Source organism: Xenopus laevis, chromosome 2S (genome assembly GCF_017654675.1).
Source record: "Xenopus laevis strain J_2021 chromosome 2S, Xenopus_laevis_v10.1, whole genome shotgun sequence".
In the NCBI taxonomy this organism is placed as follows: domain Eukaryota; kingdom Metazoa; phylum Chordata; class Amphibia; order Anura; family Pipidae; genus Xenopus; species Xenopus laevis.
The window spans coordinates 103,897,092-103,921,560 of record NC_054374.1 but is presented as its reverse complement, the minus strand read 5'-3'; the positions used below and the strand labels follow the sequence as shown (position 1 = coordinate 103,921,560).

The 24,469-nt window shown below is 38.9% G+C and overlaps 2 protein-coding genes across 4 annotated transcripts; one reads left to right on the top strand and one right to left on the bottom strand.

Moving 5' to 3' along the window:
- Window positions 1-9,367: 9,367 nt before the first annotated feature.
- LOC108709722 (cytochrome c oxidase assembly factor 5-like) lies at window positions 9,368-14,988 on the bottom strand. The gene is made up of 3 exons (XM_018249802.2): window positions 14,737-14,988; window positions 10,609-10,692; window positions 9,368-9,683 (listed from the first exon to the last, which is right to left on the bottom strand). The coding sequence occupies exons 1-3, from the start codon at window positions 14,836-14,838 to the stop codon at window positions 9,642-9,644; spliced, it is 228 nt and encodes a 75-aa protein (XP_018105291.1). The 5' UTR covers window positions 14,839-14,988; the 3' UTR covers window positions 9,368-9,641.
- unc50.S (unc-50 homolog S homeolog) lies at window positions 10,997-22,620 on the top strand. Of its 3 annotated transcripts, none has more exons than XM_018248423.2 (6): window positions 10,997-11,206; window positions 16,978-17,263; window positions 18,273-18,393; window positions 19,822-19,961; window positions 20,046-20,147; window positions 22,407-22,620. In XM_018248423.2, exons 1-6 carry the CDS (start codon window positions 11,162-11,164, stop codon window positions 22,541-22,543), a joined length of 831 nt encoding a protein of 276 aa, XP_018103912.1. In that variant the 5' UTR covers window positions 10,997-11,161; the 3' UTR covers window positions 22,544-22,620.
- Window positions 22,621-24,469: the final 1,849 nt, after the last annotated feature.

The window sequence follows — 24,469 nt, the reverse complement described above, 5'->3', positions numbered from 1 at the left end:
CACCTAAAACCTACCGAGGTGCACTGTTAGCCTATGGGGAAGGTCCCCATAGGCTTTCCTATGTTTTTTGTTCGATCGATGGATTAAAATCCTTTGAATCAAATGATTCGAAGGATTTAATCGTTCGATCAAAAGATTTTTCATTGGATCGAACTATCTGCGGTAAATCCTTCGACTTCGATATTAGAAGTCGAAGGATTTACATTCGGCAGTCGAATATCGAGGGTTAATTAACCCTCGATATTAAACCATATGTAAATCTGCCCCCACATGTATGGGATAAGCTTAGGAATGAATATTATACATGAAATGTTTGTAACACCTTTTTATGCAGGTTCAGATCTCTACATACTTGTGTCGTCATACCTCCCAACATTTAGGAAACAGAAAGAGGCACACCCCCTAATTACCGTGTTCATTTTACATAATTTGGCAGGTTATGAAAGTTTGAACACATTTCTGTGGTTCTTATATGTTATAACAGTTTTGCAAATTAAGGTGAATTGTCCTTTTAAGCTGCTAGTCTTAAATTCTTATCAAACTGTCACAAAAGTGTGTCAAGTATCTATTCTGGGCTGTCTGCCAAGACACAATTCATTTAGAAACTTTGTATCTGTTTCTGGCAGTTCAGTGCAGCAGATCAAAGAGAAACCCAGGACTTATCAGTACAAATCCGTGACAGTGGGTTGAGCTGTCAAAAGAGGGACTGTCCCGCTCAAAACGGGACAGTTGGGAGGTATGTGATCACTTTTTCATTATTGCCTTCATGTTTTTACTTTGTATTTTTTGGTTCTTGTTTACCTTATCACATATATTTTTTTGAGTTTTTTGGAGTGTTGTCTTTTCCTTGTAGTTTTTCTTTTTTCTTTTGTGTGAGTATACTGCAATCTATGAGCTGAAGCCTGTATGTAAATTAGCCCTTTAATAGGCCTTGCCTTTATTGACTGTGATTGGTTGATGCACGTGGTGCTGCTGATTGGTCACAGCCCCATATAAGCATTGTACAGGGGTATGTCATTTAGCCTATGAGTAACACGTCAGGCCATGTCCTAATAAACTTTTGTATTTTTTTTTATATGCTTCCTGAACGCTTTATTGGAGGCACTTAAGAATAGTTACTCAAACTAACACCTGGACCACATACATTCTAAGCCTCACTTCCAATATTAGAATACTCACAGTTTCCACCTTTCTTTATCCTCCATGGTATGATTTAGAATGCCTACGAGGTACAAACTCAATCCTAACCACAACGACTTCAACCTGATGAAGACAATAGCTGCCAACCAGAGTCCACCAACATATGGGTGATTATGGATGTTCTACATATTTACTTCCAGGGCAAATAATGGGCATGTTTAATTTTAAGTAAACTATTTTATTTGTTTTGTTGTTATTGTTGTTTAAAAAAAAAGGTAAATATCATCCACTCATCCTAATAGATGTTAGATTTCACCAAATAGCCTTTCTTTTACAACTGTTCATGTAATATATACTGGAAAAAATGAACCTTAAAGATTTTTATATATATATCAATATCTTTTTGGATATGTATATTACCTTTAACAACATTAATAAATCATTTCAAAAGTGAAAACATTAGTTTATTTGTGCTGGACTTCTAATAAAAAACAAAATATATTTTTAGAGAGACTCACCACTTAGAAAAGGAGGCTCAGGTGCTCTGCCCCAAGCCTTCAGCATAAGGGCTCTTACACATGAGCGTTTTTACCTGCGTTCCGTTTTTCGGCGTTCAGCCGCAGGGGAGCGCAGGAATAGATGCATTTAATTATTTCAAATGGGGCTGTACTCACACAGGCGCATGTAGGCGCCGAACGCAGGGAAAATGCAGCATGTTGCGTCTCAACCTGCGTTCGGCGCCTACATGCGCCTGTGTGAGTACAGCCCCATTTGAAATAATTAAATGCGTCTATTCCTACGCTCCCCTGCGGCTGAACGCCGAAAAACGGAACGCAGGGGAGCGCAGGTAAAAACGCTCATGTGTAAGAGCCCTAAGGGAGCGGACAATACGGTGATATTTGGAAACGAAGCCGCCCATATGAAAGACGGACTCTCCTGGGCAAGTAGGGCTGGCCCGCGGCCACGCTTTTAGGGCCTGGCCGGTAAAAATTATGGTTAATGCCTTTAGACCCCTCGTCACTTTTCCCAAAAGTGTTGGAGTTACATGGATTTGAGCGCCCAGCAAGCCCGCTATCAGAATTCACAGCCCTGTACAACAAAACTTTCTGAGCTCCCCCACAAGTTAAAAAAAATCATTGGTGTCAAGGGACCTGTACAAAAAAACCTTAAGGACAGCCCCCCTCCCAAGTAAAAAAAAAACAAAACAGTGACCGGGGCCCCTGTACAAGTGAAAAAAATGACTATTGGTTTCAGTGGAACTTTTGGCAGCGGCTACTACTTCGGCAGCTGAAGGGGAGCCTGGCTAATCCAGGAAACACAACAAAGCCATGCCCTTCTTAAAGGGAAACTGTCATGGAAAAACATGTTTTTTTCAAAACGCATCAGTTAATAGTGCTGCTCCATCAGAAGTCTGTACTGAAATCCTTTTCTCAAAAGAGAAAACAGATTTTTTTATATTCAATTTTGAAATCTGACATGGGGCTAGATATTTTGTCAATTTCCCAGCTGCCCCTGGTCATGTGACTTGTGCCTGCACTTTAGGAGAGAAATGCTTTCTGGCAGGCTGCTGTTTTTCCTTCTCAATGTAACTGAATGTGTCTCAGTGGGACATGGGTTTTACTATTGAGTGTTGTTCTTAGATCTACCAGGCAGCTGTTATCTTGTGTTAGGGAGCTGTTATCTGGTTACCTTCCCATTGTTCTTTTGTTTGGCTGCTGGGGGGGAAAGGGAGGGGGTGATATCACTCCAACTTGCAGTACAGCAGTAAAGAGTGACTGAAGTTTATCAGAGCACATATCACATGACCAGGGGCAGCTGGGAAATCGACAAAATGTCTAGCCAAATGTCAGATTCCATAATTGAATATAAAAAAATCTGTTTGCTCTTTTGAGAAATGGATTTCAGCGCAAAATTCTGCTGTAGCAGCACCATTAACTGATTCATTTTGAAAAAAATGTTTTTTCCCATGACAGTATCCCTTTAACATATAGAAGCCCAGTTCCTGCTCCCATGTAATAAGAGCCCAGACCTGCGATCTGCTTTACATCACAACCTGATTCATTCTATGATTTTCCAAGTTATGGTCTCTTCTTTTGGCCTTTTATGCTTATAGCATGGTCTCATTCCCAATGTCTATATAAAAACAATGAATAAATAGAGAGATGATCAGATGATGGTAAGCAATAAAGAGATTATAAGAATACAAAAGTGAGTAAAGAGAGGTGGAGAAATAATTTTGAAAATGGTCCTGTTATGTAAGGTTATCTGTTGAGTCCCTGGCAGGGGAGTGGGAGTAAATTCGGTGAAAAAAACAAATTTTTCTTCGGTAAACTACATTTGCAACCAGGGGCCACTCTCAGTACTATTTTCTTTCTCTCCTCACTCAACCTCTTAGTCCCTTTTCTTTACATAATATAATCTATTATTCCATCTATTTAGCCTCTCTGTTAAGGAAATAAGGAATGGTCATGAAATAGGCCAAATGTCTAGAAGCAGGAGGGCCCACTGGAGTTTTCCTGGTACCCCGGGGGGCCAGTCCGACAGAGGGCATATATACCATAAAGCCACTCGAGGGCCTATAGCTAGGAGGCAGCTTTAGGGGGTTCCCATTGGATGCCAATATGGTAATTAAAACTTTGCAGGTCATAAGCAGAATTGACATCACACACACAAGCACATCACGCTTCTGCTGATGTTACTGCATGTGCAAAGAGGTCTGGTGCCTAGGGCATCACAGACCCAAAAGACATCTCTGAATACTTTAGTACATCAGTTTGCAAAACAATTTTTGGGGGAGAATGGCTTTTTATTGTTAGTGGGTGCTAGGAGTTGTATTTTAAGGACCACAGGTGGGTTAACACTGACATTATGGGGAAAATAAACTTTTTTTTGGAGTAAAAGTGATATTAAAGCTGGTGTGAATATATCTGCTAAAATTCCCTCTCACTCTGCAATTTTCATTGTTTGTTGAAAGAAAGTTTACACCTCTGTAAATTTGTCTTTTCAACAACAAAAAAAAAAATGAAAAAAAAAAATTTTTACCAACATTTTCCCCAAAAAAATTCAAAATAAAGTAAAGCTTCAGTCTCAGCTCTTCTGTCATACACTATTTTCTCCAAGCTCCATTCTGTGCACAGGCCCCCCAATATCCCTCCCAATTGTATTTGCTTAATTGTCTCTGTGCCCCCCAGAACTACAGAGCTGAGCAGCAGAGTTGGCGACCTTTTGTAGTGTACCTTCTGATTCCAACATACTTGCCGATCAGTAAGCAGGCACTTGCACACTCAAAGCTAAGTTCTGCATGTAGGTTGGAGTAAGTGGAACTGATGTTGGAGGGGGTAAAACTTAAATTTTTGCCAGGTCTCAGCAGCCGAATGCTGGCAAAGTATCGTGTTAATTAGTCAGCGCAAGCTTTTCTTAGAGATCTTTTGCTAGCGTTCAATTCTGGCTAGAGAAACTTCGTTAGTATTCTTATGCTTAGGTCAGTTTAAATAGGGAGGGTACATATAGGTTGAATAGACGCCTGTATTGGAGATGTTGGTGCAAATGCTTGAAGTGCCCAATTATTATTAAAAATGTCCAAGGAAGTAAAATAAAGACAAATGCTTAAAATGGCAACCAAACCCTGAAAGACGTGGAAGAAAACAGAAAACTACCATTCGAATGGATAGAATAGCTAAAATGCCAATGATTAGCTTCAGGAAGATCATAGATCAAGGGGCCGATTCACTAAGGGTCGAATATCGAGGGTTAATTAACCCTCGATATTCGACTAGGAATTAAAATCCTTCGACTCCGAATATCGAAGTCGAAGGATTTAGCGCAGATAGTTCGATCGAACGATCGAAGGATATCCTTCGATCAAAAAAAGTTAGCCAAGCCTATGGGGACCTTCCCCATAGGCTAACATTGACTTCAGTAGCTTTTAGATGGCGAACTAGGGGGTCGAAGTTTTTTTTTTTAAAGAGACAGTACTTCGACTATCAAATGGTCGAATAGTCTAACGATTTTTACTTCGAATCCTTCGATTCGAAGTCGTAGTCGAAGGTCGAAGTAGCCCATTCGATGGTCGAAGTAGCCCAAAAAAAACTTTGAAATTCGAAGTTTTTTAACTTCGAATCCTTCACTCGAAGTTAGTGAATCGGCCCCCTAATATTACCTCTGAGTACTGTTACAAGTAGAAGACGCCTATGTGAAGCCAAGCTATCGGCATGCAGCCCCCGCAAAGTCCCATTGTTGATAATAGACGTGCTGAAGAGGTTACAATTTGCCAAAGAACACAATGACTGGCCTAAAGAGAAATGGTGCAACATTGTGTGGACTGATGAAAGCAAGATTGTTCTTTTTGGGTCTAGGGGCCACAGACAACCCCAAACACTTAATTCAAGCCACAGTACACTGTGAAGACAGTGAAACATGGTGACACATGATATGGGGATGTTTCTCATACTATGGTGTTGATCCTATTTATCACATACCAGGGATCGAGAATCAGTTTCAATACATCAAAATACTTGAAGAGGTCATGTTGTCTTATGCCAAAGAGAAAATGTCCTTGAAATGTGTGTTTCAACAAGACAGAGACCCCAAACACACCAGTAATGAGAAACATCTAGGTTCCAGACCAATGGAGTGGCCAGCCCAATCCCCAGACCTTACTCCAATAGAAAACTTGTGACATCAAAAATGCTGTTTCTGAGGCAAAAGCAAGAAATGCATAAGAATTGTGGAATGTAACAGGTGCCAGAGGTTGGTGGACTCCATACAACACAGATGTTGCAGCAGTTTTCAGTAACAGTGAATTTAAAACTAAATATTAGTTCTTTGATTCAAAGGACAGCAAAATCTTGAAAATGTTTCAGTTAATACAGTGAATGTATAGAAGAATGCAGACAATGCTATTATTTGGAACAGCCTAATATTCCCCTTTCTTTACATTTTGTAAGGAATAACTAAAATTTAATACATTTTTCTTCATGTTTTGATTTTGATTAGAATGTGCAGTGTTCCCAATGCATTTGCATGTATGAAAATATACAGTCATATGAAAAAGTTTAGGAACCCCTCTAAGTCTGCATAATAATTTACTCCACTTTCAACAAAAAAGATAACAGTGGGGCTCATTTATTAAAGCAGCGCAGCGCATAAGTGGACGCAAAAGATTGTCTGCGCCATCACGAGCGTGATCGCTAATATATTTGCGTGATATTGCGCATAACACAGAGCTTTTGCGATGGTTTTGTTTATGCGCATTGCGCAAAAGATTGGGCATTTATGTCGCAAACGATGCCGTGGTTGTTAGGGGCGTGGCTGTGGGCGTGGCTACAATGCGCTTGCACTGCGCCCGTCGCAGATTTGCGTCTGTATATGTGCAAAACTGCACCCGGGCAACAGCACCACAATTTTTACGACTGCCTCTTCGTGGCGTAATAGTAACGCTCTTCAAAATGCGCATTCCTGCCCAGCTGTGCTAGTATATTCACATTTTTGCGTTTCATGTTGCTTAAAAGAGAATTTTATATATGTGTGCAGAGCCACACTGCTAAACTGTGTTCTGGCAAATACAATGGTGCTGCTGTTGGTGGGGATGTTTGTTAACTCAAAGTTTACTCAAAGATGAACAACCCCTGTAAAGTGCATATTAACCACGCCTTCCACCCAACATGTTTATATTGACCAAGGTTCCTTTAAGGGTATCAGGTAGGCTAAACACCTTTGCAACCAAACAAATATTAGCACAGAAACAAATGCAGATGCGTCTTAAGTGAACGCAATATGCGCAATATGTGACGCAACTAATTAAAGCAGCGCATTCATACATGAGCACAACTAATCCTTACCTTTGCGGTATCTTCCTGTGCGCACAATTTATTATAAGCACTGCGACAGCTGATACGCAGTTTCACACGTCGCACCTGTCTGTGTCTACATTAGCGCACAAATCGCACTGTTAAGGTATCGTGCGCTACATTATTAAATACTCGCATGCGCTGGGCAAATGTCAGGCCACTGCGCTCTTTTTAGCGCTGCGCTGCGTTAATAAATGAGCCCCAGTGTCTTTAGTTTCCCAGGAACATCTGAGTACTGGGGTGTTTTATGAACAAAGATTTTTAGTGAAGTAAATGTAACGAACGTTTACCCTGGTGGTCCAGTGGTTATCCCTGGTGGTCTTGTGGCCTCTGGTGGGGACGCCAGGTGCAGGCGTCCTGCTCTCTTCAGCGTTGGTCCTCCTATGGCACGGCTGCACGCTTCCTGGTTTATGCGCCGGAGTGATCACGTCATCGCGCAAGGGCGAGATTTAAACTATTTAAAGGGGCTTTGAAATTAAACACATTGCCCGTTGTTAGGTTCAATTAGTTTGTTCCTGTTGCTATTCCTAAGTGAAACCTGCCTGATCTTCTGTAATTGACTCTTGTTTTGCCTGACTATTCTGACCTCTCCAAGCTGATCCTTGTCTGTCTGACTATTCTACGCTCTGCAGTCCTGATCCGGCCTGTCTAACCGTTCTAACTCTGCTTGTGCTGGCCCGGCCTGTTCCACACTGTGTTGTCTGGCCTGCCATTCAAGTTGTGTTCTTCCATCCGGTATCCTTGGGGAGACGATCGTGCCCCTTTGCTCGTCCAGAACATGTATCTTTGCTCCTCTCTTAGCAAGACCTGGCACCATCCAGCCGAGGGCTCCTCCCGAGGTGAAAGGCGGCTGTTAAAGGCAGAAGCAAGAGCCGAGACCAGGGAGCTTAGCTTGGGTTCTGGATTTAGGGTGGCGTTCGTGACAGCAGTATTCAGTTATATGAAATTAAATCAAATGTGGAAAACTGGCCTTGCAAAAATTTGGGTGCCTTTTGTAATTTTATTAATTTGAATACATGTAACTGCTCTATATGGATTACTGGCAACACCAAATTGGTTGGATTAGCTTGTTAAACCTTGAACTTCATAAGCAGGTGTGTCCAATCATGAGAAAAGGTATTTAGGTGGCCAATTGCATGTTGTGCTTCTGTTTGATTCTTCTCAGTGTGTGACAGCATGGGATCTTCAAAGCAACTCTCAAAAGATTTGAAGGGTTGTCATGTTTTGACCCGGGCAGACAATTTTCAGAAGGGCTTCCAAATTAGGAAATCTGGATAAGACTACTCTCTTTGGTTGCTCCTCCCCCCAATGGGGTATCATGGTTTAGGGGAAGGCTACAAAAAGCTATCTCAGAGTTTTAAACTGTCAGTTTCAACTGTAAGGAATGTTAAACCCAGGTCTGGCAGGCCAAGAAAAATACAGGCGTGGCATATGCAGAGGATTGTGAGAATGGTTATAGACAAACCAAAGATCACCTCCAAAGACCTGCAAGAACATTTTGTTGCAGTTGGTTTACATCGTTCTACAATTCAGCACAATTTGCACAAAGAACATCTGTATGGCAGGGTGATGAGAAAGAAGTGATCTAAAAAGCTCATTTAGACAAGCCACAGTAATTTTGGAACAAAGTACTTTGGATTGATGAGACAAAAATGTAGTTATTTGGTCATAACAAAAAGTGCTTTGCATGGCGGAAAAAGAACACCGTATTCCAAGAAAAACACCTGCTACCTACTGTCAAATTTTCCATCATGCTTTGGGGCTGTGTGGCTAGTTCAGGGACTGGGCCCTTGTTAAAGTCAAGGGTCGGATGAATTCAACCCAATATCAACAAATTCTTCAGGATAATGTTCAAACATCAGTCCCAAAGTTGAAGTTATACAGGGGTTGGGTATTCCAACCAGACAATGACCCTAAACACACTTGGAAACAGGCCTAGACTGGCAATCTGTGGGTTCTGGCAAATGCCAGAGGTGCTGCTGTAAGATGCCATAGAAAGTCACTATTTAGTGGGCTGGTGGGGGGCTGTTTGGGCCTCTGTGTGGCCTGTTGGGGCCTCTGGGTATCTGAAATGCCAGGGCCTATTTTTATTCTCAGTCCTGGTCTGCTTGGAAATCTACAGACATTTTTGCACAGGGAGAAGTGCAATATTCTGGAATGTCGGTCAGAGACCTCAGACTTGAATATCATTGAAAATCTATGGGATGATTTGAAGCAGGCTGTCCATGCTCGGCAGCCATCAAATTTAACTAAACTGGAGAGATTTTGTATGGACAAATGGTCAAAAATACCACCATCCAGAATCCAGACAAAGGAATCATCAAAGGCTACAGTTTTTAAAAGTTTTGTTTTGTAGTAAAAAAATGCAAGAATCTATATTACAAATCAAATAAGTATTTAATGCAGTTATATATAATATATAAAATGTGTAATTTCACAAACAGTGGTCTCCACCCCCTTGTTATTAGCAACGGCTACAATTTTTAGACTTGATGATCTGTGTTTGGCTTTATACCTGTAATAGTTCACAGGTCAGATATGTTCTTAAATCTGCGACTGAGAGGATGTTGTTTTTGTTCATCAAGTGCCAACAATGAGGAAAATTTCTGTATGTTAAAGGCATCTTTTTATGAAACAGGAAGTTTCCAGCCATCAGTATCCCTTTCTTCCTCTGAATCTTGCTCTGTTGTCCAGCTAAAAGAACAAACAAAATATTAAGTGTCACTACAAACATAGTAGTTTACAAAAGGGCTGAATAACGAAGATAGGTGCTAAATTGCACCAGTGCTGTTGCTCATGGTAGACTGATCAACTTATTGCTGACTGTTTGCTATCAGCATCCACACTAGTGCAATTTAGCACTTATGTTTGTACACAAGCCCTTAAAAGAGGTAAAACCAACGATAACAGATAATAGTAACACATCTCATGTCTAAGGAAGCTTACATTAGATCCTGATCTTTTCTGCGAACATATCCTACAGTGATGAATCCTATATATGCATTTTACTTAAGTACAGGTACAGTGTAACATTGGGGCCAATGCTGAATATTTGGCATAAAAGGAAATTAAGATAAATGAACATATGCCCTTATAAAACCTCTTGAGCCTCATGTTAAGCAGAGACAACCTATTAGAAAGATGGGTCCTGGCTTTGAAATGTTCAGTTAGGTTATTTATTTAGTTATTTGCCAAAATATTATTTCAGCTGGTCAACATTATAATCTAAACTAAAACATTTAATTAGAAAACAAACTTACTCAATTCTAGGCATCAGAAACCAAGGTAAACAATGTCTATTTTCTTAAAAACCTATGCTAGGGTAATTGCTGTATGACAGTAGATGCAAATATTGAAAAGCATTGTGATGGTTTTGCCTCTCCTAGAGAATACCCCAGCATTCATAACAACTGATGTACAATAGGGCTAGCCAGTGATTGTAAATGTGACAGCAGAAGATGGCTTATCGAATAGCAAGATTTTTTTTATTGTTTTAGGTGATAACAGTTAACCTATAGTAATGACTTAACAAGTAAACAATAATATGCTTTTTAAAAGGAATTCTGCTAAATTAAGAATCACAGAAAAACAAATTTGTCTCCGTTGTAGCAAGACTTACGATTGATCTTTTGCACTCAAAAAAGGTTACTTGGAGAGCTTTGCAGTATCCTTCCTTTAAACATTCCTTTGGGCTCTTTCCTTCCTAAGTAAAATTAAAAACAGGAAAAAAAATCACTGTGAAAGCTTATTTACAATATGCAAGTATGGTAATGTGTAAGCGGTTAGTGGCAGGGCCTCAGGGCTTGGTTTGTTTTGCATGTTTTATTGTTTGTAACTGGTTAGTTTGTGTTTTGTATTATTTTCCTTAAAGGGGTGGATCACCTTTCAGTTAATTTTAGTATATTATAGAACAGCCAATTCTAAGCAACTTTTCATTTGGTCTACATTATTTATAATTAATTTTTTTATCGTTTTTTTAAAAAAAAAATTCTTCTGATTCTTTCCAGCTTTCAAATGGGGGTCACTGACCCCATCTAAAAACAAATGCTCAGATGAAACTACACTAGAAACTTACCTCTACAGACAAGACTTGACTAAACTACTCTCCTGGTTCTACATTATATTGTCAACTGCAGGCCCTTCGCCCCTGGAAAAAGTCTGATGCTCTCAAAATGGTTCCTAATATTTCCATCTCAATGAGAGATAGATACATCCAGGTAAAGTTTTCAAACAGAGCCTACCTGACTCCATATCACTTGGCGAAAATATACGATAATGTATCTGACCTGTGCCCTAAGTGCTGAAATGAGATAACTGAACAAGCTCACGCCCCGGGGCAAGGAGGTTTAAGCTGAAGGCACGAAGTCTGATAGAAGTCCATGTACACACAATAGAAGGAAAGAAAGTGAAACCTATGTGTTTCTTTTGACAGAGGACTCAGAGCAACATTACTCTGAGGGTTTACTGGTATATTTAGGTGGACCTTTTGAATAAGGCATACTTAGTTTTAACCTTTCCTTCTCCTTTAAACCACAAAGTATACAGTACAGGTATCAGAGCCATTATCCAGAAACCTGTTTTCCAGAAAGCTCTGAATTACGGAAAGGCTGTCTCCCATAGACTCCATTATAATTAAATATTTCAAATTTTTAAAGAGGATTCCCCTTTTCTCTGTAATAATAAAACAGTAGCTTGTAATTGATCCAAACTAAGATATAATTAATCTCAATTGGATGCAAAACAATCCTATTGGGTTTAATTCATGTTTAAAAGATTTTTTAGTATACTTAGGGGCAGATTCACTAAGGGTCGAATTTCGAAGTAAAAAATACTTAGAAATTCGACCCTCGAATTGAAATCCTTCGACTTCGAATATCGAAGTCGAAGGATTTAGCGCTAAACGTTCGTTCGATCGAACGATTTTTCGTTCGATCGAACGATTAAATCCTTCGAATCGAAAGATTCGAAGGATTTTAATCCAACGATCGAAGGAAAATTCTTCGATCAAAAAAAGGTTAGCAAACCTATGGGGACCTTCCCCATAGGCTAACATTGACTTCGGTAGGTTTTACCTGCCGAAGTAGGGGGTCGAAGTTTTTTTTAAAGGGAAATTACTTCGACTATCGAATGGTCGAATAGTCGAACGATTTTTCGTTCGATTCGTTCGATTTCGTTCGTATTCGAACGAATTTAACCAATTCGATGGTCGAAGTACCAAAAAAATACTTCGAAATTCGAATTTTTTTCATTCTAATCCTTCACTCGAGTTTAGTGAATCGGCCCCTTAGGGTACGAAGATCCAAATTATGTAAGGATCCCTTATCCAGAAAATCCGAGGTACCAAGCATTCTGGATAACAGGTCCCATACGTGTACTGCAAAAATATTGTATATATATATATATATATATATATATACATATATATGTATAAAAAAGACACTGCACTCTAATTGCAGTATGTTGTATTTAAAAAGAAAAAACGCAATGGAATGAGACTGTTTTAGAACACAAATTTGAATGGTGGTGGGTACAATCAGGTAGAATATAATGAAAACAATTTGCTGGTGCAATATAACTTGCATCCTAAATGTGTGGCAAGCACACAAAGAAAGTGTATCTGTAAGAGTGCTTATGATAAATATGTGGCATATTGATTATTAGCTACAATACATATTTCTAGAACACCTTAAGGAACTGGTAGCGAATTAATCTCATTATGGCTATTGAAAAACTGATTTCATACGACATTGTATACTCAAGATCAAAGATACAATTACATACTAAGGTTATAGTTAGTTTTGGCTGCATGTAGAAAAAGGTATTTACTATATTTTCTAAAAGTTTTTTCTTTGCTCCTGAACTCGTTTTGCTTTTAGGTAGTAGGTTTGTCCAAGTAATTGATTACTTGAGTAACAAGGCATTATTGTAGGTAGTCTCCAATGGGGGTATTGGTTTTTGTGTTTAACCCTTTAAGCGCCAACAGAATAAGACATTTCGGTTAAACGAAATGCCAGACATTTTTTGAAACATTTTGTGCTCTCTCATTGAGGGGAAACCTTTAGTTTACCTAAGAAAACGGGAGAAAACCTGAGCTTTCTAAATCTGCCCAGGTTTTTCTGTTTTTCCAGCTCTGCAAAAAGATTTATAGTGCTAAATACCAAGAAAAAGAAAGAAAAATTCCTATTTTTCATAATATAAGAATTTATACCAGAAAAATATTTATTTTAGGCATAAAAATCCAATTGATTTGGAAAGCCTCATGTCTCTTGAACGTGCCAATACCAGATATTTATAGTTTTAGGGAGATTTAGGACTTCTGTACAGCAAAAACTCCTGGCAGTATATTACCGAGTTTTGAAAGCACTAAGGCAGAAGACGGCATATTTTAGTTTCTAAGGCCAAAAAATCCGAAACAGTAGGTTTACCCCAGAAAACCATATATTTTTGAAAAGTAAGCATTCTGCCGATTCCAAAATGGGTAACTTTGTCTCTCTACTCCCAACTACCAAAGCTTGAAAGTAGCCTTTTTTATAAAAATGTATTAACATTCTGAAAAATCACTTCAAAGGCTTTTACTTTGCTGCTCTGCATACCCCACACTATATTAGGTACCAAGAAAAAGCACCCTGAATGATTGTCAGGGGTCCACTGAACAGTTTGATACCCATTGTGCATAGGTTTACCAAAGTATCTGGCATTTAGAGACCCCAATATGGATATATAGCAGACAAAATTTCCATGGGCAAAATGAAGAAACAAACAACAGAGCGGATTGCAACGAAATCACTAAAATCCAACAAAACCACAAAAATCAATGCTTTTTTTTTTCGCCAAGTGTAATCAGCAGTCAGAATCAGTTTGAATATTTTAGCATGGCCAAATAGGTTTTACGGACAGATATAAGCGAACAGCAACCTATGCAAATCTGAAAATGCTTTAAAATGGCTAAAAATGCACCAAAATCACAGAAATTGCAATATAATCACCAAGGGTATTGCACAGTATGGTTAGCGAATACACTATTCTCAATGCAAATAAAAAAATCATGTGCCTGCTGCTGCCTTGGGGCCGCTCTAAGGGGGATGGAGGAGCTCTAACAACTGCTCCTCCGCTCCCAAACCCAGAAGTGCAGCAGATCATAGAATCTACATTCTGCGGCACTTCGGTATTTTTTTTCCACAGAACGTAGATTCTACAATCGTTGCCCAAACATGAGGAGCCTGAGAACCAAACAAACATTGTGCTGGGTTTAGATTGATGTTTTGAGGTAGCAATGTGGTAGACTGAATGGTGTGTACAAAGTACTTTTTAATGATTTAAAATAAAAAGAACCCATAGAAATTGCTGATGGTTTTATATAAATACCAATGACAGAAAAATAGTTTTGTAAATTACTTGTAGCTTGTAACTATTATGAATCACGCTGGGACAAACTAAATGGATAACTGAACTATTTGCTGCTGTTTCCACATTTGATAGGTTTGCGTTTTACATGATTAGGTTTATTCATGCAAAATCCAAAACCCCTGTCAGTATAAGACGCCATTGTTTTATCCCTCGCGCTGGTTATTATTATTTACATGGCTGATTTATAGATATTTTTTTCTGCAGAGACGTCAATTAAGAAAAGCTTTAAAATCAGAATGCTGGGCAACAATCACCACTTGTGGTATCAGTGTCAGTCACTGTCAAGGCAACCAAAGACATCACCGATGTGTCCTTTATATGTGACAGCCTTGAATTGTACCTGCAGCACACAGTCACTCTGTAACAGACAGCTCTTCAAATCCTCCTTCACTCCGCCACACGGGTGCTTCTCCTCCTCTTTCTCCTCATAATATTTAGGCATGTTTAATCACGTACACCAACTTCCAGTGATAAGAACGTGAACTTCACTGACACCTTCTTGTGGACAGCGACATCTTGTTTACGCACTATACTCCGCGACCATTTCCGTCAGAATAGTTTGTGGTCATTTCCGCTTTTCGGAAACAGATAATTTCCCAGCGTGCCAAGCGAGCGCTTTTGTGCTAGGGCTCCCAGCGTGACGTCACTGGGCGCTACGTGTACTGGGTTGTGTTGCAGGAAGTTGCGGCAGTCAGTGCTGTAGGCGCCTGAGTTGGGCACGGCGAGCATCGCTTTCCTCTTCTCGTAGTAACGGTAACTAGTGCTTTGTTGACTTTAATCGGGTTCAATCATTTGAGCAATTATTTAGTGTATGAATTCCGTGATCCAAAACTGAGATGTTTATTACAAGGGGAATACCTCGCCTGTAGGTGGCTCTCCTCTGTACTTTATTATGTGATCAATAGACTGGTGCATAGTATATCAGTTAGGTCTGACTGATAGAGATGGATATTTAACCAGGACAATTGCTCTCTGCTAAGATGTGGGAAAACATTGGCCCACTTTTCTAAACATGGTACATTCCCAGGGACAGGCATCCTGGGACAGAATACAGTGTTCCCCTGCAAAGCGAAGGGGCAACTTTAAATCTGCATATTTATTTGTTATACATACACTGGGTGATTCCTCTGACAGAATAAAGCTGGGCACTGAAAGTGAAGAGAGTGTATTAGAGACCCTACAGATGATTGGGGAAACGGAATGAAAGGTGGAACATCTGCAACAGGTCTAGTCACCTATAGCAACCGTACCATTTGCTGGCCAACTGTGGAAAAGCAAACGTCTGATTGGTTGCTGCACCTAGGCGTACTCTCAGCCTTTTATTACATATTAAAGTTTTGGTTAAAGGAACAGTAACAGCAAAAAATAAGTCTTTTAAAGGAATAAAACTATAATATACTGTTCCCCCCTCTGGTAAAACTGGTGTGTTTGCTATAGAAACACAGCTACCGTTTATATAAACAAGCCGCTGTGTATAAATTCAGCTTAGAATTGCTGGTCCCATTGCTAGTAAACTTGATTGAGTCAGCTCCGTTTATACCTTTAAATTCAAGAGGAATTTCCCAGTGCAAGTGCGATTAATGGCCACCATCCAGTCGCATACTATGGAATACTTGAGGCACAGCACCGGTCTGTGTTTAAAAATAAAAAGCCTTTATTCGATACACATGGCAACAATCTGGATACAGCGACGTTTCAGGCCTTGTTTGGCCTTTTCTCAAGCTTGGTCCCATTGCTACACAGCAGCTTGTTCATATAAACTTTTGTAGAGTTTCTGAAGCAAGCACATCAGATGTATCAGTGCAGGGCAACACTACATTATAATTTCATTATTCATTTTTTTCTGTTAATGTTCCTTTAAAAAGTCATGAAGGACCTGTAATCTACTTTGGCAGAAGTTTAATGTTGATAGAGCATTTTATTTTTAAAATGCTAGACTTAAAAAAAAAAAAAACAAATCTTCCCAGAATGTTTTTCCTCAAATTTCATTTGTCTTATTTCAGGAGCAGTTGATATTTCAGTAGGTTATACTTTTTTTGTATATTTAAATTGGAAATGTCTTTTTTCCCCCATTTTTTGGAGTCAGGTGAATTCTGAAAAAAACCTATAGTCCTGTAAGGTATTTAACACAGGGGCACAGTTTGGTGAATGTGAAGAACAACAGCACTTGACGGCAAACATGACCCATCAACTTGGCAGCCAGCTACAAGATGCTGGAACAGAGCCTTTCAAGCATGAGGAATAGGGGAGAAACTGATCACTTCAAAATATTTATGTAGGGGTTCAGGCTTTGCAGGCATTTGCAGTGGTAAAAGGTTTTAGTAATAGGAGGTGTACTTTTCCTTTAAACAAACTCTATATTTTGGGTGCCTATATCTATGACTGTTCTTGTATTGTCTTTAACGTTCCTTTGAAGAAAGTCTAGCCAATACCTAATCATTTCATAGATCACTTCCTATTACAATCAATGGAAACTGTACATTTGTAGAGGAACTTTTCAGGGTACAGTTGCCATACTCACAAGAAATTCTTGTTGGTTATAATGGTAAGTGGTTGACATGATTTATTTTTTTTCATACAGAAGAAAATGCTACCGACCACTTCGGTTAGCCCCAGGAGCCCAGACAACGGGATACTAAGCCCACGAGATGCAACCAGACATACAGCCGGAGCCAAACGTTACAAGTACCTCCGGCGGCTCTTTCACTTCAAGCAGATGGACTTTGAGTTTGCTCTTTGGCAGATGCTTTATCTTTTTACTTCACCACAAAAAGTTTACAGAAACTTTCACTACAGAAAGCAGACAAAGGACCAGTGGGCAAGAGATGATCCAGCATTTTTGGTTCTTTTGGGTATCTGGCTATGTGGTAAGTTATTATGGCCATCAAATTTCATGGGAGCACTCCTCACACTTGATGTGCTTAATATTAAGGTGGTGCTACTTCAGGACGTGTGATATTGTGCATAAAAATAACCATACAGGTATGGGATCTGTTATCCAGAATGCTCAGGACCTGGGGTTTTCCAGATAACCGATGTTTCTGAAATTTGGATTCATACCTTTAGTCTATTAGAAAATCCTTTAAACTTTAAATAAACCCAATAGGCTGGTTTTGCTTCCAAGAAGGATTAACTATATCTAAGTTGGCATCAAGTACAAGGTACTGTTTTATTATTATAGAGAAAAAATTTTTGGATTATTTAGATAAAATGGAGTCTATGGGAGACAACCTGCTTTCTGGATAACGGGCTTCCAGATAAGGCATCCTATACCTGTATTACAAGACACAATACACGCAAAAGAGAAGCCCAGCACTCACCAAAAATGTTGCAGCATTTGTCTTTATTCAAACAGTTTTGACACAGTATAGAACATTTCAAGGGGCCTAAACCTACCTTTGCCTAGTTCCTGGCCTCCAAAAACTGTAGTCAACACTACAGCAATTTTGGTGAGCATTGGGCTTCCCATTTGTTTTTTCTATGGTAACTTATTATGGGCCATCAACCTGAGTGAATACTGTTCATTTTATTTTTCTTTATATGAAGAAGAATTCATGGCCACAACTTGGACCATCCTTTGGTTTTATTGTGGTTTAATGTATTGTTTTTTATTTAATATTGGAAGACAACCTTGCTGTCATGGCTGCTGGTCATTGGTAATACTTCCCACAGCAGATGAAGGCCAGAGTCATCTTTTGTTCCTCACCAGAGTGATAATTGCAGAGTGTGCAGGGAATTCCCTTTTACTAATGTAAATTTGTAATGTAATTTTGTTTGAGGTGAATAAATACATTGTTTGAGTATTAGCACTGTATATATACAAAGAAATTGAATGCGACGTATCATCTAATGCTTTTTCCTTTTTTTCTCCCTAAGTTTCTACTGTAGGGTTTGGATTTGTCCTTGACATGAGCTTTTTTGAGACCTTCACACTGCTCCTTTGGGTTGTTTTTATAGATTGTGTTGGTGTTGGACTACTGATTGCAACCTCTATGTGGTATGTTATGCTCATTCTTTTTCCATCCATCTGGTTTTAGAGTCTTTGTAGGTGTCAGCCAAACATGTTATTATACATCAATTGGGAGTCCACATCTGATTTCCAACTTAGTTAAGCCTAAGGGACTCGCCCCAGTTCTCAGGCAATTATATGCAAAAAATTCCTTTATCCAAAGATAACTGTCCCGAGGCTTTTTTCAGTAAAAAAATATCATTTTATTTAAATTAACATTAAAACTCAGATACAAACTGACCCCACCAGGCCCACCCAGCCAAACATGCCTACCCTACTAATGCAATGAGCCCCATTTGATCGAATGCTCTACAGCCCTGCGGATACTGTCATGGTAAAAAATGGGGGTTTTTTTTTTGTTTGTTTTTTCCAAACGCATCGGTTATTAGTGCTGCGCTGAAATCCATTTCTCAAAAGAGCAAACAGATTATTTTATTTTTAATTTGGAAATCTGACATGGGGCTAGACATATTGTCAGTTTCCCAGCTGCCCCCAGTCATATGACTTGTACTCTGATAAACTTCAGTCAATCGTTACTGATGTACTGCAAGTTGGAGTGATATTACCCCCGTCCCTTCCACCCCCAGCAGCCTAACAATAGAACAATTGGAAGGTAACCAGATAGCAGCTCTCTAACACAAGATAGCTGCTGCCTGGTAGATCGAAGAACGACACTCAATAGTAAAATCCAGGTCCCACTGCGACACATTCAGTTACATTGAGTAGGAGAGCCTGCCTGAAAGCAGTTCCATCCTAAAGTGCAGGCTCTTTTTGAAAGCACATGACCAGGCAAAATGACCTGAGATGGCTCCTACACACCAGTATTACAACTAAAAAATACACTTTCTGGTTCAGGAATTACATTTCATACAGTGTACTGTCAAATTATTGCAGAGTAAACAGTGTAATTTAGAAATAAAATCATGACAGAAGCCCTTTAAACTTCTTTTCAAAGAATGGTGTCACCATTATTAGTGGATTTAACTATTAGTTTAGTTTGCATGGAAGCGTCAGAACAAAAATATCCAGTTATATTTCCATACCCATTCCTAGTTGAGCTAGGAGCACAATATTGGAAAGTAATCATGTGAATCATGTTGTGCTTTAGCACAAGGCCTGCCATTGCAAAACCAGTGGTTAGATCCATACCTTGCTGCACTAGTGTCCTTGGGTTTCATTTCAACCAGGGCACTAACCTCAAGGAGTTTGTATGTTCTACCAGTGATTATGTGGCTTTTCTCCCCCACTCCAAAAACATACAGGTTGGTTCATTGGCTCCTGATACAATTACATTGTAAGTGACAATAGATAATAATGTGTAATTTATGTAAAGCACTTTGTATGTTTCAGCATTATATAAATAAAGGATAACAATAAAACCTCATTTGACATTTATTTTATCTTGTGTTTTGCCAGGTTTGTGTCTAACAAGTATATGGTCAATCGCCAGGGGAAAGATTATGATGTAGAGTGGGGCTATACATTTGATGTACACTTGAATGCCTTTTACCCTCTTCTGGTCATCCTACATTTCATCCAACTGTTTTTTATCAACCGTGAGTACACACCTACCTTACTGAAGCTTCTCATTGAAAATCTTTTTTTGTTCCAAGCTAAAAAAATGTTTTTTTCTTCTTTAGATGTGATCTTAACTGGTTGGTTTATTGGTTGCTTTGTTGGAAATACATTATGGCTGATTGCAATTGGCTACTACATCTATATAACATTCCTTGGATACAGCGGTAAGCATGTTGGAAATGTTATACTTGCATAAAAGTCCATGAAAAGATTGAAGCTCACCTAGATTTCACTGCACATCTAAGAAACAAAGGCACTCAGAAAAGGGGTTATTTCATTATTTGCTGAGCTCCACTGAACCCCTGAAGGGCAATCATTCTACTGTTCCACCAAGATCTCTTTTGAGCTGAATAAACTAAGGTGTTTGTTCCCTTATTCATTGAAGGGTATTCGTTATACTGTAATACTGTGTGCTCCATCTACAGTAGTGGTACCAAGCTTCCCAAATGTAACTATTAATGGTAACTAATAAAACAGAGGGAAGTAATGGTTTTTATTAAACTGAAGGAGTTACTAAGATACTATCCACACCATTTGCACAGACCACATTCCTTGTGGCTTGCCAGTTTTTCTTTGCACATAAAACAATTGAACTAACATCATTGTTAAAGGACCAGTAACAGCAAATGTTTTTCTTATTTCAAAATTTTTTAGTATACAACGAAAAAAAACCACAAAGACAAATGAAACTTTGAAATCGCTAAGTCTTTATTAAGAAAGAACTTACCGAAACTCCGCTAGCGCTCCTCTTCAGAAAAGGCAATGCGCTGATCATATGTGCTGAGCTCAATTTCTCCTCACTGGCTATCTCCTATAAGGAAGGCAGGGAGGAGAAATCGAGCGCTGCATGATGGATTGGCGGATCACCTTTTCTGAAGAGGAGCGCAAGCAGAGTTTCAGTAAGTTCGTTCTTAATAAAGACTTAGGGGCCAATTCACCAAGCTCGAGTGAAGGATTCGAAGTCAAAAACTTCGAATTTCGAAGTGTTTTTTGGGCTACTTCGACCATCGAATGGGCTTCTTCGACTTCGAATCGGAGGATTCGAACTAAAAATCGTTCGACTATTCAATAGTCGAAGTACTGTCTCTTTACGAAAAAACTTCGACCCCCTAGTTCGCCATCTAAAACCTACCGAACCCAATGTTAGCCTATGGGGAAGGTCCCCATAGGCTTGCCTAAGTTTTTTTTTGGTCGAAGGATAATCCTTCGATCGTTGGATTAAAATCCTTCGAATCGTTCGATTCGAAGGATTTAATCGTTTGATCGAACGATTATTCCTTCGATCAAACTATTTGCTCTAAAATCCTTCGACTTCGATATTCGAAGTTGAAGGATTTTAATTCCCAGTTGAATATCGAGGGTTAATTAACCCTCGATATTCGACCCTAAGTAAATGTGCCCCTTAGTGATTTCAAAATTTCATTTGTCTTTGTGGTTTTTTTTTTTTCATTGTATACTAATGAATTTTTTTTAAAAAAAACATTTTTAATTTATTGGTCCTTTAATTAGTATCTTTGTTATTGGACAGATAATATGACCAAAGCTGTTATTCACTGAGTTGCTTTTGTGATTCTAGCTCAAATATTCCCCCAAAAATCCTGTATTATGATTAGAATTTGTATACATGTTCTCAAGGTGAATATTGCTTAAATAACCAAACATACAGGGAGGAACATGCTATTTTTAAGCTTTCCGTTTATTACTTCTGTGCAATATGCAGTCTTTGTATTTGAATACAGCTGTTTTGTTTCTCTCTTATGCTGGTCACTTTGATAGATTCCTATTTAAGTGAATATTGCACCTCTAACACTTTCCTTTTGCTGGTTGCTTAAAGGGCAATTGTTCTGAATATGACTGAATATTAACTATGAGCCTTATTCCATGGTATGGTATCTATTATCAAGAATTCACAGGACCTGGGGTTTTCTGGAAAGGGGTGCTTTCCGTAATTTTGCTCACCATACTTTGTTTGCCAAAATCATTTAAAATATTACATAAATATGGATTCAAGCAGCTTGGTTAGGATCAAGTATGATGTTGTTTTGTATTATTACAGAGAAAAAAGGAAATCAATTTGAACATTTTGAATTATTTGATTAAAATGAAGTCTGTGGGAGATGGCCCTTTCCTCTATTCAGCGCTTTCTGGATACATTTATTTGGGGGGGGGTAAAGTATCCTGTATGGGTCCTTATTTGTGTTATCGTCATTTCTGCTTGTGGGGAGGGGGGCTACAAGGGAAACCAGTCCAAATGTAATGCAGTAGATATGAAGAAAGACCTATATTCTAGTTCATCTGTGTGTAGTCTCACTAAACCTTACTTTAGATATGTGTCTGCCAACCACTAAAAAAGCAACATGTTATTCTGCCTGTTTAATCCTGAACTAAATAAATCCTGGTTTGTCTTCTGTTTTTCTCCTTAGCTCTGCCGTTCCTGAAAAACACAGTGGTCCTTCTGTACCCATTTGCGGCTTTGGCTCTTCTGTACATACTTTCCTTGGCTTTGGGATGGAACTTTACAGCAAAGCTCTGTTTGTTTTACAAGTACAGAGTCAGGTAAAACTGTTGGGCTGGACAGTTCCATCTTGTACAGATTGTAAATATTTTTGTTGTAGATAAATGAGGTGATTTAAGAAATATCAGTGTCTCGTCTGCTTATTCTTGCTTTTTACTTCACCGATTTTTCATTTCTTATTCAACTTTAAGAACTAGAAACTGTAGTTTGGAAATGTAAAATGTGGAATTTTACATTTCCATGCTGTATTTTCATAGTAACCCCATTGAAAAAACAAAAGCCATATCTGTTTTTATGCCACTCGCACCAGTACTGGCATTTTTATGGAACACTGTAACCCAAGGCATTAAGGGGGACCTGTCACCCTAAGAAATAATTCTTAATAATTTTCTATCAAGTTAGATGAACAAAATAAACTTTACTTACACTATAGTTATTTACATCTAGGAATTGCTGAATGGAAAGTGAAAGTAATTGACTGCCTCAGGCATAGAGGCAGGACAGGTAATATTTGATTGGTTAGATCAGGTGTAAGTAAAGGTCCTCTTTTTATCCTTATTGTGTTTGGTTCCTCCAACAGAGCATAGGAGCCGCCACTTCTCCTTATCTTCATAAATCCAAATCACCACTCTGGAGAACCAGTATACTCAATCAAGTGATTCTTTATTTGGTAGCACTACATGTTTCGGATCTATCTGATCCTTCCTCAGGTGCCAGTGAACACTGGCACCCGAGGAAGGATCAGATAGATCCGAAACATGTAGTGCTACCAAATAAAGAATCACTTGATTGAGTAATATTTGATTGACAGCTCAGATATTTAAACACCTTTATAACAGGTATGAGTGTTTTAATGAAAGAATTTTGGCTTCATGTTAAGTTTGCAAAGGGCATTTTATGTGTAGGTGACAGGTCCGCTTTAAGAAGTGTTTGCTGCTGTGAATAAGAAACTGAAAAAGTTTTGGAGGGAACTTTAAAAAAAAATCTTTATTTGGACCACTAAACACAAAGGGCTGTTTTAGCTTCAGACACATAGAACACTATGTTTCGTGCTATTACTGACATTTTTAAGATTGCTGGAATGAGATAGGTACCACATTCTCAGCCCTGTGATATTCCCAAATGATAGCAGTGGGCAAAGCCACAAAGTGATCCCTTCAAATCCAGACCCTGTTGCAGTTATTGTTGATTTTTACAGTTTGGCATTAGAAAAAGGAGAAAATGCACAGGATACACAGCAGATAACCGATAAGCTCTGTAGTATACAATGGAATTCTTAAAACACTCATTTTTTGATATTGCTATTCATTTAACCATTCAGACTGTCGGCAATTGATTGTGCAAATATGGCCACCTATAGCCTCCCCAAACAAAAAAATCACCCTCCGCCTATGCAAAGGTTAGTCTGCTGTTCTGGAACTTTTGTATGTGCAAGGTGAGATATTAAGTGTGTTTTGAAGTCAAAGGGTTTTTAAAGGTACCTAGAGCTCAGGCAGATTAAAGAGAGGAATGAGTGTAGCCACCATTTTTTTTTGAGCTTTGAATGGCTGCCCCCATGGCTACACAGCAACTTGATTGTATAATAGTTGTTTTTCTGAATCAAACACAGTAGTTTTACCAATGCATAGCAACATTACATTATATTGATTCCTTTCAATCAATTTTACCTTTAGTGTTACAGATTATTTTATTAAATCATAATTTGCCAACATTCAGAATGATTTCATTTTTAATCTATACAGAAGTAAAAATACCTACTCTATGTATTTCATGGCAACTACACATACACTACACAGCCCTACCAGCCTATCTTTGAAATACCTCTCTGGCTTAAGGCTAATGGTGCACAGTGTGGAGAAAATGCAATGAGCTGCGCTAGCCCCCACACACAAGGATTTTGGTTAGAAAATGGCCAACCTTGTATGTGTGCACTGACAGGCAGATGTCAGGTTAATCGGAAACGGAGGCAGA